A 20,132-nucleotide genomic window follows, 5' to 3' on the forward strand; every position below is an offset into this window, starting at 1 on the left:
GATTGATAGTATGGATAGGATGGATAGGACGGATTAGATGGATAGGATCAATCGATTGATTGATGTATCGATCTAAAGAACAAACACCGGGTAAAACCAACTATAGTAATTTATTCAAATCATTAGTTAAGAGTGTAAGCTGTGAGCAGTGCCACTGTAGAGCATTCGAAATTTTGTATGGAGTATTTATCAGCCAATAGCACTTAAGCAGTTAATGCCTTGACTGTGGAACTTTATATCGAGTTTACCGTCAAATTAATGATTATTTTGCATGCAAAATTACAGACCTAAGATGGCTTCCAATTTTAATCCCGTGGACATCAAACCAGATTTGAAGAAGGCAGTAAACGGTAAGTTTGGAAGCTGAACCATTTTCATTTAGTAGGTATGTTGTCTTTTATTGTGTTAGGCTGTTTTATCTACAATCCACGGTACACTGTTGCGTTTCATATATAGCTGAGAAGTCATCTCCACCTTTCTTTTATAAAAACACGTAACATTGGCGAATTTGAATGCGGATATCATATAATATATATTTACAACATAATATCATATGTAAATCAAACTTTTGAAAGTGAATGGGATTACCAGGTCATTAAATTTTGATCGATAAGTTTAAAGTTTTCATGTTCATATCACTAACACATCCGTTGTTACTACATTCCTTCATATCTGAAGGAGTGTTCATGTGCTAGTTAGGTGTCTTTTATCCTCTTTCGTTATTTTCAACAGGTTTTGGTAGTTTTAAAGTTGCACTTGCTACCCTTCTGACTGTTAAAATTGTTCTTAAGCTTGCTACGTTCTTTGAATATCCGCCTGTTGATATAGAAGAGTTGAGCAATGCAGCCAGTGCAGGACTTCTCATGATTCGTTATATGGAAGAGAGAGGACAAATACAGCCAACAAGTATCATGACACTTCTGTGTGCGCTGAAAAAAATATGTCGTTCTGGGATTGAGATGCGTGTAAGAGAGCTGTATGAGGAACATACAGGGAGACTATGTTCCAGTGATGGTCAGTCTAAGGCTCAATTAGAAGGTACTGTAACTTTAAAGCATATCTTTATACATGAATGTTCGTATGTACTCGCAAAAGTCTTATGAATGCGCATTACCTCCATCGATTTACTGCGATTGGTAATTTTGGAAGGATTTGCTACAATGTTAGTGGTGAATCGATTAATTACTAAGGACTCTTTCATTTACAAGTAAACATACACGGGCTGAGTCTGTTCTTTAATTTTCTCTATTTTTTTTTTAGGTAAATCGGATATTTTAAGTCAACATTTCTTGAAAACTTGCAAAGTATAAACCTCAACTTTCAACAGAAAGTGAAGTTTGATCAATTATAGCTGGAGGTTTACTGTTCCTTGAACAATTGAAGATAAAATATTTTGCGCGAAATAATAAAACAAAATGATTGGGCATATAGTATCTTAGTAACTTAAATTGGATATTCTCGATCCTAAGGTCAAAGCCGTCTACAATACATCTGAATGAGATCTTTTGCTAGAATTCTTAGGTAATGCTTCATGTCCAAAAATCAAATTTGGTGACTGATATTTTAACCTTATGTAAACTAAAATTCACAATTGAGAGGCTGCACTCCAGTTTCACTTGAACCCATTCGATGTTAAGTTTGTTTCAAAAGTAAGTTCACTATGTCTGCATGTTACCTTTCAAGTGCTAAAAACTCTTTAATTGTGGTCTTTTTTTCTCAGGAAAGAAAAATGATCTCATCAAGTATTCAAAAATAGCCTATCGAAAGCAATACGAAACAGCTAAGCCATTTCCTTCCATGAACACGTGTAATGTTAACAGTATATTTGTAAAGGGAGGTATTTACTGCTCCGCTCAGGAGGGTGATTTCATGCAAAAGCCCGATGTGCTAGAATCTTACAACGAAATTCTGAGCAGCCCCAAAACTAAGTCAAAGAGAACGATAATTGAGGCTGATCCTGGGTTCGGGAAAACAACACTTGCATCACAGTTTGTCTATGACTGGTGTACAGAGAACCCTGAATCTCCTCTCAAAGATGTGGAAATACTTATATTTCTCCAGTTGAGGCAACTGACAGGTGTAAATTCTATATACACTGCCATAAAGAATTCCATAGTGCCCAAAGATGAGGACATGGATGAAGCATGCATTAAGGAAATCCTCAAAGTATACAAAAAGTCTGTTGTCATGTTATTTGACAGTTATGACGAGTATCCTGACAAGAATGAAACCGAAACAGATATCTTCTCCATCATTGAGATGAAAATGTTTCTAGATGTTCTTGTCATCATACTTACCAGGACACTGATCCTCCCGCCTAACTTACACCCCGAAACAAAACGAATCAGATTAACAGGGTTTGGGGTGGCTGAACGTCGAAACTATGTCCTGAAGGCGGTGGCTGATGATGTCCAGTTGGCAGATCGGATCGAAGAGCAGCTTCAAAGAAACCCCTTCTTAAGAGATCTCTGTCAGGTCCCTCTCTTCTCCACTATGGTTGCCCACATAGCACACGAGAGGCCAGAAATCGAGATATTTAGCACAGTAACAAGATTTTTCACTTATGTGATCGCATGCTTTCATGACCATATGAAAAACAAGAAAGGTGCTAATACTGAGGTGCCTGCTTTTGAAACGGAACTAGCTAAACTGTACCGTATCGCTTTCGACGGCCTCACACAGAAGAACCAGCAACTGTCATGGGAGAAGACATATTTAATTTCAGAACTTGGACAAGAGTTCTATGATAACTATATGAAGCTCGGGATGTTGGCACAGGAAGTGGTTTTTGACAATTCCCAGTGTCGACGTAAGACGGTTGCACGAATATCGCTCAAAATCCTCTGTGAGTTTTATGCCTCTCATCATCTGGTGTGGATTCTTAGTGAAGGTAAGTCTTCAGTACTGATACTATTGATGCAACACCACAGTTTGTCATCTCTGATGTGTAAGATAATTAGCAAACTTGAAAGATGAAAGTATTGTTTGTATGATGTCCTCTCATGTGCATACATAAACAGCTTATGCTCCCCGTACCCACACCCACAGTGTCTGATGTACATTTACATTCATACAACACGCGTGACAATGTAAACAAATAAAGAGTGATACTTTACCACTGACCCGGTTCAACCTAAGAAAGAATTAGGTTTTGATCTTTTTATATTTTTGTTTGTTGTATTTGAAGACAAGAGAGACTTAAGGTAGAGGTACCTCCAGGAACACCAAGGCAATGTCAGATAAAGCAGACTACACTGGATTTTCAAACAAATTGTAAACATCTGGGAAATGTAGGATGGACACGATTTTTATATTGCTGTGAATGTATAACCATATCAAATACTTTGACTTTTCTATTCATTAAAAAACTGTTATTCAGCCTATTAACTAGATTTTTGCTTATCAGTTAATAAACTCATCCCCCAATGCCTTTCCTGTGGTTAAAGTTGATTGCTTCGCAAACTTGCTGAGGTAAAGATCAAAACTATCCAATTAAATATATAAACCAGATCCTCATCACATTTTGTATCACAAAGATATGAATAATTAATATTGGTAATATTTTGCATCTGGCAACCATACAATGAATGATATCATCAAGGCAACGCTGCTGAAAATATCTTTGTTTTTATTCATCATGTTTCAATCATTTATCAAAGTATCCATGTATTGTTAGCCTCAAAAAATGGTATTTTACCTAAATATGAGTAGTTATATTGATATTCATGATCCCATGTTCCTTTTAGTGTTCGATTATTTGTTAAGACAACCTAATTTAAAATGTATTACCAATGAAGCGTTTGATTACATCTCACCTCACAAAGATTTCATAGATGACCTGGTCGACTACCACAATAACAATACACAAAATGTTAGAACGTAACCAAACGCCGTGACTTTGTTCAACCTAGGCAACTTTAGTTTGAAAGTAACGAGACAAGAACAGAAACTAATAAATAACATTTAAAGGAATCTGTTATTTGTGTGGCATTGTTAGAGTAAAATATGTGACAAACCATTTAAAACCTAATATCAGAAAAACCAAAATATTACCTCATGACCTCATCAAATTAAATCATCTTCTGCAAATTCTCCCTTTTCCCTGTGTTTGTTTTTCAAAGTAAGTTAACAATTTCGAGGGTGATATGCTAAGAATTATTTGTTAAAACTTTTACCAACTCTAGCATAGTAGAACTTTAGAGCAGCAACACTGATGACCCTTACTCACGTGAGGTCAACAGTATAATACATATGTACAATTATTTGCATAATAATTTGCATAGTCATCCGTTCCTGAAAAAGGAACTGAAGGTCGTACTCCATATTAATAAACAAACACTAACCGTAAAAAAAACCTAGCCTTAAAACAACTATGTTAAGAGCCTGAATCAGGATGTCCCTTTGACATGTTATACCAGGTTCAGGCCATACCACTCCAAATTGGAATGTTAGTTTCAAATAACAATTCATATGCCGTTATCTCAAGAAGCTAACTATGTATGCAAAATACCGCAGGTTCTGCTACAGTAATATTGTTGATAGTATCTGTACCACCAACCACAATATCAGCCGAGATATGTAGGAATAGGAGTGTTTTGCTCTCCAAGCCTCTTTTAATGGAGTTTGCAAGTTTTTGAACTGTGGAATCAAGGAAAACACAGAATTACATTTTATTCAGTTTAGTCCAAATCTAAAGGCCAGAAAGTTCCAAAACAGAGCAAACCTAACAGCATGAATGACTTACGCTAGAATATGAAGCTAAATGCCAATGGCACCTCATAATAATCAATGTACTGGCTTAAACAAGAAAAACCACTTCTTAACCAGGAATGCAAAAACACCCATTGGGGTTTAGATTACATGCAATAAGCTATATATTCTAATATCTGATGATTACATTCTTTTATAGACATCATTCTTACAAGTCTCTACAGCTGGCTTTCTGTTTCACTGACATGAAAAGACCATTGAAGTTCACCAACTAGAACGTAGCGATGTATATCAGTAATACAACTCAGACATTTCCTTATTGATTGACAATATTATCATAGCCTGTTATAACAGTTGACCTTCTTAAAGCAAAACCATATAAGGAGGTCTGTAAATGGATGTCACAAATTTGACCGGTTGAGAGAAATACACATTTACTGCATCCAATTTAATGTTTTTACTTTAATATCTACACAAATGATGTTGACTTTTTGTTCTGTGTTGTTTATTGTGCCCCTTCACAAACTGAATTGTTAAGACCAAGCTTACTGACAATGTGAGCAAGCATCTAGCTGAGATGCATATTTGACTCATTCTTCCAGTTGATTGCTAATAACCTCATATAACCTTTGACCCTAATTGACACTACTTTAGTAATGATTAAAGAAGCCCTCACAGGGCGACAATTTGGAGAAGTAGCATAAGCAATGGGACCATTGTGGTAAACCAGTCAGACTGACCTACATTATATTGAGTAATAATATGATTCTGTCCTAACATACTTAAATGAAGCATGTAATGAAGGCAGGCTTAGAGTAACTATTTACTTTTATACTGGCCTGTCAGTACCACAATCCAGCAATAAAGCATGTATTGAAGGTAGGCTTAGAGTAACTATTTACTTTTATACTGGCCTGTCAGTACCACAATCCAGCAATAAAGCATGTGATGAAGGCAGGCTTAGGGTTACTAATTACTGTCATACTGGCCTGTCAGTACTTACAATGCAGTAAGCATGTAATGAAGGCAGGCTTATGTTGACAATTCACTGTCGTACTAGCCTGTCAGTACCTACAATGCAGTAACAAAGAATGCAATGAAGACAGGTTTCAGTGTTATTATTCAATGTCACTGGGCCTGTGCTTAGACCTGATTCCTATTTATAATTACAGTGATATTAATGATGTCACAACAACATAAAACAAAACATCATTGACATACACAAAGGGATTGATAGTTTTACAAATAACACTATATACAATGGTTACTTATTAAATTATAGGAAGATTTGATGCTACAAATAAGACAATGGTACAGTGACACTATTACAATGTGTCAACACCTTGATCTCATGCCTACAGTAAATTGTACACATTAAAACCCATATAATCTGTCTTCTTGGATTTGTAGGAGCCTCTTCAGCAGCGTCATCAATCAATGTGAAGGAAACCTTGAAGAGCATCAACCCGCTTGACCTCCAGTATGTCTATCGCTTTGCATGTGGACTCAACAAGTCAGCAGCAGACATCATCGTGGAACACCTGCAGGAAACCAAAGAGGGACGTCAGTTTGCTATTCTTTGCATGCTTGAACAAGAAGAAAAGTCAGACCAATTTATGCAGTCAGTTAAGGACTTGGTGTCAAGAGGCATTGTCATTGACGAATATGATGCCATTTTGTTACAGAGGTCTACTATACAAGTCCTTGAAGTTGCTTCAGCTAAGCAGGTAATTTTCAATTTGTATACTATTGATACTCTCATCACATCAGAACCAATTCTTAAGTTGAAATAGTTAATCCATCTTGGTTTCATTTATTCAATATTTGTGACTCAACTTTGCTACCCACATTGTTAAGTTTCTATTTCAATAGTTCATTGCAATTATCAGGCCAACTCTTTTTGTATTTATTCATTTGGGTTCTGATGTTCATTCTCATTGTGGATAAGAGAACAAACTTACTAATTAATTTTCCTTCCTGAATGCCAGTGAAATTCTCAATAGTTTTCTCGCATCTCATGTCACTATCTTTGTCGGAAATGTAAGAAATATGGCACCACATAAATCAACTTTACCCAACAGCATGCATGCGCATAACACCTATTATTTAGTGTGGACCATTGCCTCATTGTCTAAATGTAGCAGCAATGATATGATAAAAACAAGAGCCCAAGGGCACTATGGTTCCTTGCTTGTAAGGAATATTTACAAGGGGAGCAGCACTGTCCTAAAATTGTTATGTGGTCCAATGTACACAGACAATATTATTATTATATAAGTATCACAAATCCTTTTGAGAACCTGTTGAGGACCAGGTGTCTGATATGAGCACGAGTTGGCTCTTTTTACAGAACTCACAGAATCATCCAAACTGTACTTATTAAGAATTTTAACAAAACCAAACAAAACCTTGATCTCTAATAATTTAGCACACAAAGGTGCAGAGGAGTTAACATATGGACAATTTAGATCAGAATATGTCCACGAAAATTCAAAGAATCGACTTGAAAGAAACTGTAGAGGTCACTAGAGGTCAACCTGAGGTCAAAGGTCACCCAAATGCAGGTAGACTGTTGGATTGCAATGGCGTAACTCCCAACCTTGATGGACATTTGGTTCTTAAGTTATTGCAAAAATAAAAGATTTTGACCCCTAATTGACCTTTGTTGACCTTCGATCACATGACCGTTATGTTTGGAAACGATCTCTACCCCATTCACAACTACTCCCAAAATATCAACAATGTGGGACCCTGTCAGTGGGAGTTTCACAAGTTATTGCACAGGAAAAAACATTTTGACCCATAACTGACCTTTGGTGGCCTTGGATCACATCACAGTTATCTTGGAAAACGTGCCCCTACTTCATTCACAACTTGTCCAATATATCAGCCTTGTCAGAATTCGTGACTACAGTAGAAGTTGTTGCAAAAATTAGCATAAATTGGCAGTTTTTTGCACATTAGCAACCTTGAATTTCCTTGGATGACCTGATGGTTTTTATCAAAACTATTCCCCTCGATGATGTGAAACCTCTCCTAAATTTGTTATGTGCTCAATATACACACAACGTTATTGCTAATAGGGTATCAAAACCAACCTTTGGCCCCTCATAACTTGAGAACCTGGTGTCCGATTGAAGCGGGAGTTGGTTTCCTCTATAGAGCACAAAAAGCTTTATCACATATCAAAATATTGACAAATTTTGTTTTATTTTGCCCCGTATCTCCTAAAATTAGCATATTTTCAAAAGTTGACCTTTGACCTTTTAACCTCACGGTCAGATGTAGTTTGGCACGTTGATTCCAAAAAGCAACATGGCAAGTCTATACGACCATCCTAACTGTACTTATTAAAAAATACAATTGACCTCTGATAACTCACAGGGGTCAACCAAGGACAATTTTGATCGGAAGGTACCTTTGAGATCCGATTATGGCCACCAAAATTCAAATAACGAAAGAAACTAATATAGGTCACCAGAGGTCAAACTGAGGTCAAAGGTCACCTAGATGCGGGTCGACTAATGAATTACAAAGCTCCCAACCTTCACGGACATTTTGTTCTCAAGTTATCGCAAAAATACTAGTTTTTGACCCCTAATTGACCTATGTTGACCTTGGATCACATGACCTTTATGTTTGGAAACGAGACCTTACCCCATTCACAACTACTTCCAAAATATCAACCATGTCGGACCCTGTCAATGGGAGTTATTGCTGTTTTTAATATATTGGTTTTTGGTATCAAACTGACCTTTTGTGACCTTTGCGGGCACCAAAAACAATAGGGATCGTTTTCTTACTATGGGCTATCCACCCACCAAGTTAGATCATGATACATCATTTCCTTTTTGAGATATCGTGTACACAAGCCAAGCCTCACATACACACACACGGCAAGTTGAATGCATAGGTTCCTTGCTTTGCAAAAAGCAAGGAACCAAAAAGTGATATAAATCATCACACAAAAAAGGTAAATGGTTCACAGCTTACCTCGGAAAACAAGAAAGCAGGTTCTTTAAATTATCCTCTGTAATATTGTGATGGTTATTGTATGCTGTTGTGGGTTGACTCATCAGCTTTAATTGAAAAGGAATTAACACAATAATTACACATGTGTAGCACATTTGTTGCATTGTATTGGGGCCGTAAAGAATATGTGAGTGCTCAGGCCTCATCCATCTAACAAAATTGTGAAAAAGCAAGATCATTTACCAATAAAATAAAGATCTTGACACAATGTAAGGGTCAATATTTGGGAAGTTGACACCATGTAGTTTATAATGTATTATTTTCCTTTCAAATCAGCCAGTTGGGACAATTTCCTAATGCTAAGACCTCTCTAAACTGTACTCAAATTTCATGCTCTTAAAGCACTGGCATGACAGTGCAAACAGTTCCTTACCTTGATCTGTTAGAAACATGTTATTCATACTGCTCATACTGACAATATGAGTGCGCTGAAGCAGGACATAACACTACAGTATAGAAAAAAATTGTCCCACCTGGGTGTTCAAATAGAAACATACATGCATATACATATCACTTTCTGATCAGGGCAGTAATTATGCATTCCATTGTATTCTTGTTTGGGTCTGGTGGTCTAATATGCATGAATTTGTGCAAGATAAATACACTAAAAGATAATTACTTAATACAGCTCTATTGCCTTGATCAAAGGTATGCAGCACAACCCATCACCATTTCAAAAACTGAATGTCGAATATTTAGTTTGTAGAGACACTCACCCAGACTCTGATCCGCAAAGGAAGTTGTCATCAGTGATGTTGGCCCGTTTGAATTTTCGTTTCAATTCCTTGAAGGACATGAACAGAAAAACTGTTGCAAAGCAATGTTGAAAACTGTACAAGCTGGAGGTCAAAGAGAGACTACAAAATAATTCAACTTTCCCTTTAACTAGATTTATCAAGGTGAAAATTCAAAAGGTCTGTGATAACTTTTATATCTGTAAAGAAGAGTGCTTTACTCAAAGTATCTTTTGTGGCATGTACTTTAGGCTATAGTTTTCAGTTAGGACTATTGAAATAGTTCCAGGCATCATGCTATCAATGTCTTTCCTTATGTCTTAAATAATGAGGATCTATGAATATTTATACAGTTATATTCTCAGGGCAACAAATGTATTGTTTACTATTGCTGTTTTCATCTTTGTGTTGTTGGACTGACATAGCTCACAGCACAGGACTTTCACATTATTCAAAGCAATTTTGCTTCTCTCATGGAGCAACTTGGAGTATGTTTTGATTCTGAGGTATTCAACTCACTAAAACACTAGTAGTACTAACTTACGAACTTAATGTGGCATTCAAAGAGTTTCTGAGAAAAACAACAGTTCCTTTTACTTGTCATTCCTGTGTACATAGATCAAATGACATAAACTATCAGGTTACCTTCACATTAAAATTTGACATCAATTTTTGGATGCCCTGAAATGGGAGGGCAGCGAATGTTAGGATGGAAATGGAGAAATGGTTGTTGCTATTTATTTTACATTTTATCAAACAAAACACTTAGTTGTGACATATGTAACATATAGCAAGTGGAAGCACATAGGCTCCAGACTGTGTGATCATAGCAACAAAATCACTGCCATGAACTTGCTGAGGCAGTTGTTCAGGGTGTTATTCACTCTTACCTTATATATAGTAAAAAACTCACTTAATACATGTCTCCATTGAAACAGAATGATGGAGAAGTATGTCACATATTAAATTATTTATAAATGTCTTAGCCTTGGCAAATCTTGGGTTTTTATCAAAAGGAAATAATCTCAAGTAGGTACTCCTAGGAGGAGTTTACAGGCTCGCTTCAAGAAAACAAACCCTATTCAAAAAGTTTACTTTATTGTTGGGATATTTAAGTTGATGATAACTCAAGTTTGAAGGTATATTTAGGGTAACTACTGTACTTGGCCAATGGAAGCCTTACTATGTACTATAGGTTTGGTCAAGTTTAACTACTTGTGCCAATTCATTCATTCGTTTAAACCTGAGATACACCAATAAGGATAGTCCTCCTCATAATATAAACCAGACTTGAGAAGTATTCAAACTTAGTGTGGGTATGGTTCTAAATTAGTGTTGGTATGGTTCTAACTAATTAGTGTGGGTATGGTTCTAACTGAGTGTGGGCATCGTTTTAACTTAGTGTGGGTTTGGTTTTAACTTAGTGTGGGTATGGTTTTAACTTAGTGTGGGTATGGTTCTAACTTAGTGTGGATATGGGTCTCATTTTGTGTGCAATGACTCTATTTAATTGTAAGGGGACATGCACTAATGAACTAAATTGATTGTTTCAGAGCCTTTCAAACATTTTACTGCCTGTTATTTGTGGGAGTGAGGCTGACAATACAGAGAGTATGGCCGCACTGTAAAGACAGAGTACTACCCTTACCTGCCACACAACACTATGACACACTGACAAATTGGAAAGTATCAAGCAATCAGAATATTTGTTCTTTAATTTATGATTCTAAATACAACGAAAAATGGACCCAGTTTATGAAACATATACACACACCTCTTTGTGTACATTTACAATTGGTAAGCAATACAATGTATGGCATGCCGTGCCTAATATATGGTGTTTGTATGTTAGATTGAGGCCTTTATCTTCCTTTTGGCTCTAAGGGAGTTTGTTGATCAAGCAAGTCTCTGCTCCACCAGGATTAGGCAGTAACAAAATCACTTTCTACCCAGACTTAAATCTAATTATAACTAAAACCCAGCTTACCAGTCCTGCTATACACTAAGTATACACTTACCATTACCATCAGCATATTGTAAACCATTCTGTACAAGATCCACATCATGTGACCCCAAAGATCGTCTCAAGACTGATTAATCCACTTTTACCTATTGAGGAGATAAAGACAAAGACAATAAGAATCCCTAATTCTAAGTTGAGAATATCTGAACTAGATCTTTTAATGCAAACAATAAAATTCCTTGTTGTTGAGTTTGCATTTTTCATATTTACTCAACAGTTATTCCATTGCTCACAGATATACAAGCTTATGCTAAAATGACATTGTGTCCCTGTAACAACTCAATAATTGCAAGTTCATTTTATTGTAAGGCACTTTTATTTTAAAGTTGAATAATTTTTCAAAATTTATCCATCAACAAAACAATTGGCTAAACTTGGTAACATGTTTGCAATCCTTTGGATTAGACTAAATTGTTCAGCACACTTTCTAATTTGGTACTTTAACATGATTTTAATTACTGGCCTGGATTGCTTTTGTCAAACAATTTGTATACCCAGGGACGTAGCTAAGGCCTGATGAGTGGGGGGCGGGGGCGGGGTGTAGTGGCTGAAATTCCAACTGAATGGGTTTTGGAGCCAGAAATTCCGACTGCTGCCTTGTACCCCCCCCCCCCCCCCCCCTCCGCTACTCGTCAACGATACGGTCAGTGTCAGTCAGACACCCTATCTTTCGCACTTGCACTTTTTTACTTTTTTCGATACATTTGTACCAATGGCCCTCACTTCACAAACTTATTAATCACTCACAATCAAGCAACTGAGTATAAGTTACCTGCTTGAAGTCTACATAGACTACTTACTACAAAAGCTATATTAATGTATCAAATTATCAACAAATTATATTCAACGACATAGTGAATTGCCAAAAAATACAGTGCTTTTTCCTAGCGCGCTTAATATTACTTGCTTTTGGAAGGGGGGGGGGGGCTATTTGTCACTCACATGAAATTTTTTCAATTGTTCACTTCAAATGAAGTGAACAATTGAACATTTTGCAGAAAAATGTTAAGTTGACGAGATTCGATAAGTTGTCAACTAAATATTTTGCAGAAAATTGTTCAATTGATCAGTCGGAATGAAGTGAACAATTGAACATTTTGCAGCAAAATGTCCAATTGACGAGATATGATAAGTTGTCAATTATACATTTTGCAGAAAAATGTCCAATTGATGAGATATGCTAAGTAGTCAATGAAACATTTTGCAGAAAATTGTTCAATTGCTCAGTTAAAGCAACTGATCAAAATTGTTCAATTTGCTCAGTTAAAGCAACTGAGCAATCCAACATTTTTCTGATTTTGATAAGATTTTATCTTGTTATCTGAACAATTTACTGAAAAATGTTAACTTAATGGGGCAAAGTTTTTCTTATGATGATAGCACTTTTAAGCTTCCGTAGATTACCATTGAGTGTTTTATTGTATTCCATAGAGACAATATACATCCTGAACTAACTTGAAGCTAGCGAACAGGGTCAACCCACCCAATAGCAAAAATAAGTACATAAATAAACCGAATTGAAGCTGCCGAACGTTGTACTACTAGTAGTTCTATTAGGCATTTGTTTTTAGAGTATGCAAAAATCATACAAAGTTTTGTACGGTGGAGTCTAAGGATCGCGAGATACAATTTCTCAAAGTGGCAAGGAAAACGTGGTGAATATGACTGATTAAAAGTTAATTTTAACAAAATTTTTAGGGTCATTCACAATCACAAGGATATATGAATAGGCCTAGGTAAATAAGAGTGCGACAGTCGGAAATTCCGATTGTCGCACTCAAATTTTCCAACTATCGTCAGTTTTACCAAGATTGTGGGGGTGAGACACCCCCACCCCCCCTCTAGCGACGTCCCTGGGTATACCAGTGTGAAGCAGTGGATGCTCTAATACATAAATGTTGTTTCCTTTGCTTTCACAACTGTCCCAGTAACTTCATTTCTACTTACTGTATGCCAATAGACATCAATCTGACACCCCCCCCCCCCCACCCAAACACACACTTATAACAGAATTACATAACAACTTTTATACCATAAATATAATACACAAAGCATTAAGGATTTCAGATGAAATAACATGCTGAATCATACAAGAACTTGTCATATAGTGTTGTATGATCTTCTGTGATACAATCATAAACTGTTACTTGTCACAGTGCAATACTCAATACCTAGCATTATCCATGACAACTATGTAATATGATGGGATGGGTGGACCTTGTCTTAAATTACATAATATCCACTCAACCTGGAGACAGTGACAATAGAAAGCCTTCATTAGCATTAGATGCTCAAATGGGAATGAAACTTCATTAATAATGAAACAATGGATGTCTAATGACCATTAAAATTGGTCAGATTTGAAAGATTAGAGATGTACTTCGCATCAGAATTTCATCCTCTTGAAACCTACAATTATGGTACAATTTGTAGAGATGATACTACAATTAGAGAAACACTGAACAAAAGAGGTCTCACAGAACCCCTGAGTTTAAGATACAACCTTTAGCAGTATTCTCACTACATTGTTCATATAATATGTCTTGGTTTGCAGTGATTGGAATTGATGGGGCTTGGGGGGAGGGGTGCTGAAATTTTCCTTGAGGGATCATCTGATATGTCATGGAGTAAAAATATCCAATTAAACACTTGCATTCTCATGTAGGAGGGGGAGTGGTGGGTGGGGTAAGAATCAGGTGGTGGACCATGCAATCATTACCCTGCTCTGTAAACTGTACACATTTCTTCCAAGAGCTGTAATCCGGATATGAAACTGGTAAATCCCTAAAAGGCTGATCTCAGGACTGAAAAATTCAAGTTAACCTGATGATGAGAAAAACAAAATGCATTTGGTCATCAGTTATAATTATATTATTCATTTAAATTGTCATCACCCAGTCTGCAAGTAGCAGAATTCTATCATGTAACATTTTCTAACACATAGAAATAACACAGAGCCCTATTATAAATGTATGGTATGCTACTGTAGTTTCAAATAAATTACAAAGTAAAAGATGTGGGATGTCTTCTGATATTATAAACTACAGTATCTTGATATGATATTTACAACTCAATTATGTCAGTTTAGTGCCCATTGAAATATGTGATGAAGAATAATATACTTTACGTTAGGATAAACAAAGTCAGTTGGCCAGGTGACACAATTGTGCCTGGCTCTCAATGTCACTGGTTTTGTGTACACCCTACTTGAATAATATTTATTTAGCCTCACAGGATGTGATTGTGAATAGTAGAACTTGTGTGCGACAGTTTATTAGGAGTTTGGAGAAAAATATCAAGGAATTAAGGGAAAAGCTAACCCAACCATTAATTTCAGCTGATATGATAGACATCTTTGAGAAGGTGGAGTTTATTTGTATTTACTGTCCAATTATATTTCAAATCATATTTCCAATATGTTTGAGCAAATGCTTAAAACAGTAATTTCTACTGTATATACTACAGTAAATAAACATCATAACAAACAAAGTTCAAGATTATATCCATAGTTGTGTGACCTATGTGAGACCTAAGTAAATTAATCAAGGTTTTTTGTTGTTTGATGGAGTGTTCATTACAAATACCTCTAACACAAAGCTCATTAATACAGAATGAGTTGACTTCTTTAATGTTTCTACATCATTATAGAATATCTAAAATGGTATTTCAAATTTTTGCTTTGAATCTGAAGAAAATAAATATTTAAACAGAAGATATATTTGTAGGTAACCCAAGCTACTCTCATGCAAACCAACAAGTTGTCTTCCAGTATTACCATTCTGGGAGTGTCAGGAGTTCTAGAAGACTTTATTCATTTGAGTCTCAAGAGGCAATTATATTTCAGTTTGGCAAACGGTAAAATGTACCAGAGGATGTTTAGGCAGCTAATGTGTCATGGCAAGCTCAAAACAAACATACCAAGTACTGGATTAATCCAGCAAGAATCCGATCATTTTAATACCCTTACTAGGGATTAATTCTGGAGTGGATGAGTTAAAACTTTAAATAAAATTCTTTTAGTGAGAGTGAATGGAGAATCAAGAGCATTCCTTGATTTGCGATTCTATCCATAAAATCTACCAGTGGTTGTTGAAACATTACTATTACTGTTCTACACTAACCATTAATGTGATAACCATCACATGGAGGAAATACAGTATCAGATGATGAACCATTCATTGTCCTTGCCAGCACAGTATGAAATCTTCCATCAAAAACTGGTAACTACAGGTAGAGTAGGTGATTCCCTAATAGCTCGCTTCAGGATAATTCAAGTTAACCTAAGAAGAGAAAAGAAAGTGATGTGAATGAAAATTAAGTCCTAATGATAGGATATATTGAGATTGTCAATCAGAAATAGATATATATATATGTAGATATGTCTATAGGAAGGAAAGTACATTTCAGTTTCCAATAACCAGGGAAGTGTAAAAACAATTTACCAGTAAACCATCAAACTTGAACCGGATTGTCCGTTGTTTAGTGGAAGTGGCATATAAAGGTGTGGTGCAGTGATATAAATGAGCTCCCAAAGCAGAGTCCAACCTCACACAAACCCAACCATGCATGGTTTGGCTTGACTGAGAAATTTGTGAGATTTCGCACCTCTCTTTCCTATTGAGGACAGAATGTCTTTTGAATTTCCACTCATCAGGAGATAATTGTATCTAATTTAGTGTGTCAGCTTTGGTGGATGGGTGTTTTATAATATTTTTCTTCATTTAATGGCACCAGGCCCCTGGAGACTGCATTGCTTACATTGACCTAGTTACACCACTCTCTGGGGGGTCTCTTTCCAGATTTTAGATCACCAAATGTTTATAGAGTACCCTGTTCAGCTGGTCAATTGCTATCCAATATGGTCAGTTCTTTCCCCAAATTTGGCAGATGCAGACACTTGTAACCTCCAAATTTTGAGTTAAAACATTTTGAGATGAAGAAGTTAAAATTTTGACTTATCAGATCAAAATCTTGAGATAAAAAAGTCAAAGTTTGGGGATACCTATTTTTTTGCGCCTATGTCCCTATTAAAGCCACCGTACTCAAGTCGGTAAAGTAAGTTCAATTTTGAGACCAATAAGATTTTTAAACCCAACTGCAGTGTCTGGCTCAGCAATGTTTAAAAATTAAACAAGCCCAAGTGACAATTCTGTTTTCACAGCTATATACTCAGATGAGTAGGAAGTATTTCCAATTGTATTCTCTGTTTATAGTGGTTGGACTTACAAGGGTACTGCAAAGCTCTCAAATCTTCAGTATTTTCACATAGTTTTTGCAATCTGCTAGCAATTTTGAGCGCATGAGGACATGTCAGTAAGAGAAATACTTAATCTAATTTTACTATGTGGAATATCTGAGCCCTAGCCGGGTGCTTCAGAAGAGCGCTGTAACATCTGTGAGACTTCTTGTCCTCTTCTACTAAGTTTAAAGCATGTAAATACTTGTTAGAGAGAAAACTGTAATTTCTATGAAGTATAAATCTAAGCCCTGGTGGGAGTCCCTGCCAGGGACTTTAGCTGAGGCATTTTCACTTTGCAGATATTTAATGTTCTCTGATAGTGATTTTGCAGCCCTAGTGGAGCCCATGAGGGAGGGGGGGGGGGGTGGCAAGTGCTCACCACCCTAATGGATGCCAGTGCTTGTATATATCTTTGAATGCCCTCTAAATGTGTTTATTTTAAACAGTATTTAGCTCTCAAATATATGCAAGGAAGAAATGTTATCATGATATGATATTGATAAAGAGTGGCAGAGGGACTTTACTTCCTTAACTATGCTTGCTAGCCAGCAGTTTGGTGAATCAAGTCGCAACAAACCAGATGTATATACTTCATTCTTACCGTTCCTATACATTCTGTGGGTCAAGAAGTGTACAGTAGGATACTGAAAGAAGCTTGATAGGTTCATAGGTCCTGATCTCCTCTATCCAGTGCAGTCTCTGTCATCATCTTCACTAGAGGGTTTCTTCCTACGGTTGAATTATTACATCATTGAGCCGTTCGAGCCTCAGTGACTTCTAAATCAAAAGTGAAACACTAACATGAAATCAAATGACTTATTCAGAAATTTCAGAAGACTTAAGAAACTCACAACAAAGAAAAACCAATAGTAGCAGTTCCACTTTGATCCAATCAATCTTATTAATTTAGTGATTATACAGTATTACAGTGTTTGGTTTCTGAAGCTTTTTGAAAGTTCTTAGGAACTTTTGCATTCAGATAGCAATGTGACACAGACATTACAGCAGTCTTTGTGGGCAATCAAATTCACATGTTAGCTGTAAAAGACCCCTACACTTTTAGTTAGTAAATTATGTCAAAGTGCATATTTGATTTGTGATATTGAAGCTGAAGATACGTCCATAGGAAATGAGCATTTTTTTACCAGCACAAATTCTGGATATGTTCCTAATAATGGGTTGTCTTGGACCAGTTAGGGTGGTGTATTTTGGGTTGCACAAACTACAATAATGCTAGTATATATGGAATATTGAATCTCAATCTCTGGAAAACCTTGCATTTCATTTTACCTTTACCCACTGGCAGGTTAGCACTTAAATCCACAATATCCCAGGAGATGAAACAACTCCAGAGTACTTTAAGAGTAGGCTTTTATGACTAATTTTGACTAAAACCTTCAAACAGTTGGATGATTCCGCAAATGTAGAACACTTCTTCAATAAACTAATATGATCAGTATTCTGAGGGAGGAAAACCTCCCCTTCAACTTGTAACCAACTAACACTAACGGCTAGCATCACCATATTTCAGCTATTCTTACATTGTGGTGAGCCTAGGACACGCATTATGCTGGCATTGTGGTAGTATTGAATATTGTAACTAAAACCGTTGGACTAGGCCTAAGTAAGGCTGCACGTATATACAGTGTGACTAGAGAAGACCTAAGCCATAACTTCAACGTTACGTATGATGTCCTTGTAGGTACTGTACATAGCCTAACAATATGAAAGGAACACAAGACATACGTGGGATTTCTTCTTTGACAATTGCAATATACTCAGTCTGTTTCTTTCAGTAATATGTTCACCATCTGTAATATGCTGCAATATCTTCACATTTAGTAATCCAGTACCGTAGCTTCGGGTAATCACACCAAACAAACAGGGACGTACAACCATTCAACTGTTCTTCAAACGCTACTTTACACTGTGTCGTTGACTCGTTGGTTTGTTTAGATTTTGAAAATGAGACTTGTTCAAGTCGTTTCCATTGGCCACTAGGGAAATTCCCCTCTTTTCCGATAAATGATCAATCTTCCCATTCAAATAATAGCAATTTACAACAAAATGGCAAATTCGTTAGATCTAAAAGTGAGGACTTCAACAATATGCTGCAAAATGTAAATTCATCATTTACACCTCGACAATTTTCTGGTAATGATGCGTTCATAGAATCCTCTACAGCAGCTTGAAAGTGTTTACGTGTGTAACCCGTGGTTCGTCCGCCCTCTATTTAGGTTAGAGTAATAGCCCCTAACCCAGAAGAAATAAAGACTCAAAACCCAAGTTATTAAATTGTCCCAACACGTACTGAATTTATACGGTCAGGGTAATCGATTATTGAGACGGGAGAGATCAATTCCCCCGTTTGAATACGGTGTGGTATACACTTAAATGCTTAATACGATAATGCTTAAACAAAGTAACAATGAATGCTACCCCACAGTAGTGAGATAAACCCCCTTCTAGATTAATACACTTAAATACTTAATACTGTACTGCTTAATATAATAACAATGAATGCTATCCCACAGTAGTGAGATAAACCCCCGTCTAGACTAATACACCCCCCGTTGCATGCACTTATCCCCAGCTAGACTATACAAATTTCCCCTAACTAATATCGCGCGCTAACTGATCAGTTCGCGGACATCACAGGCTCAGGCGAAGTTCCTGCGACCCTCAAAGTATGGAGCACCGGTCCTCAACACCAGTCTGGAGAGAAGGTTACCAAACAGTGATAAAACATTACCACTACGATGACATCTAAAATATTTCAATATGCTTAACTACTGTTGCCAAACACTTTAAATCTGATCAAATCAATATATCAAAATAATACAACATTGAACTTCTTGCAAGGGTGTATAAACTCCACGGTAAAACATGAGATAACCCTTTCTCAATCAGTACTAATCCTTTATCACAATAGTATACCCGTTTGTGTACAAACGAGGATCAACAGTATTCTGCAACAACGCCCCCACTTGGATATAACACAAAGCTCAGGTCTCTGTACTCATGGGCATATTGCTAAGCCTAACAACCCTAGCTATTAATACTAACATCCAATACAGTAGGGCTCCCACAACACAATTATATCGCCTTATAGGCCAAAACAGCCTATTTATCTTAGAAAACCCACATTCTAAACATAATCTATCGCACAGTAAACGTTATTCAATAACTGTCACCGTAAACAATTTAGTCTTTCATCAACTAATCAACTAATCAAATGCTCAGTTATATCAGCGAACAATGCTGACACTCCGCTATGCACTACACACAACAGGCTATACGTATGATACAATACACTAACAAACACAGCACATCGCATGGACTCGATGTGAATACTTTATTATCAAAATTAACATAAAACAGAAGGGAAAACCGT

At 36.5% G+C, this 20,132-nt stretch overlaps 2 protein-coding genes across 19 annotated transcripts in view; one reads left to right on the forward strand and one right to left on the reverse strand.

The window, feature by feature from the left end:
- Positions 1–20,132, reverse strand: part of LOC139963637 (uncharacterized) — a 664,171-nt gene that overhangs the window by 269,023 nt on the left and 375,016 nt on the right. For 3 of the 14 annotated variants that reach the window (XR_011791687.1, XR_011791685.1, XR_011791683.1), the window contains exons 1-4: positions 18,485–20,122; positions 17,340–17,515; positions 15,621–15,779; positions 14,219–14,322 (exon numbers count right to left, since the gene is read on the reverse strand). The gene's annotated coding sequence lies outside the window, so the exon portion shown is untranslated. Of the gene's footprint in view, positions 1–3,608; positions 6,252–7,521; positions 7,619–8,703; positions 8,790–9,458; positions 9,600–14,218; positions 14,323–15,620; positions 15,780–17,339; positions 17,516–18,484; positions 20,125–20,132 lie in introns of those variants that run through there. The other 11 variants (XR_011791701.1, XR_011791698.1, XR_011791702.1 and 8 more) reach the window with 9 other exon arrangements.
- Positions 1–20,132, forward strand: part of LOC139963620 (NLR family CARD domain-containing protein 4-like) — a 72,407-nt gene that overhangs the window by 8,004 nt on the left and 44,271 nt on the right. For all 5 annotated transcript variants that reach the window (XR_011791642.1, XM_071964593.1, XM_071964592.1 and 2 more), the window contains 4 exons: positions 286–350; positions 733–1,038; positions 1,721–2,890; positions 6,121–6,437. Coding sequence is in view for 4 of the 5 variants with exons in the window: in XM_071964593.1 (XP_071820694.1) it covers positions 293–350; positions 733–1,038; positions 1,721–2,890; positions 6,121–6,437 (1,851 nt within the window). In the remaining variant the exon portion in view is untranslated. The remainder of the gene's footprint in view (positions 1–285; positions 351–732; positions 1,039–1,720; positions 2,891–6,120; positions 6,438–20,132) is intronic.

The sequence above is a fragment of the Apostichopus japonicus genome, chromosome 22, assembly GCF_037975245.1.
Source record: "Apostichopus japonicus isolate 1M-3 chromosome 22, ASM3797524v1, whole genome shotgun sequence".
Classification (NCBI taxonomy): domain Eukaryota; kingdom Metazoa; phylum Echinodermata; class Holothuroidea; order Aspidochirotida; family Stichopodidae; genus Apostichopus; species Apostichopus japonicus.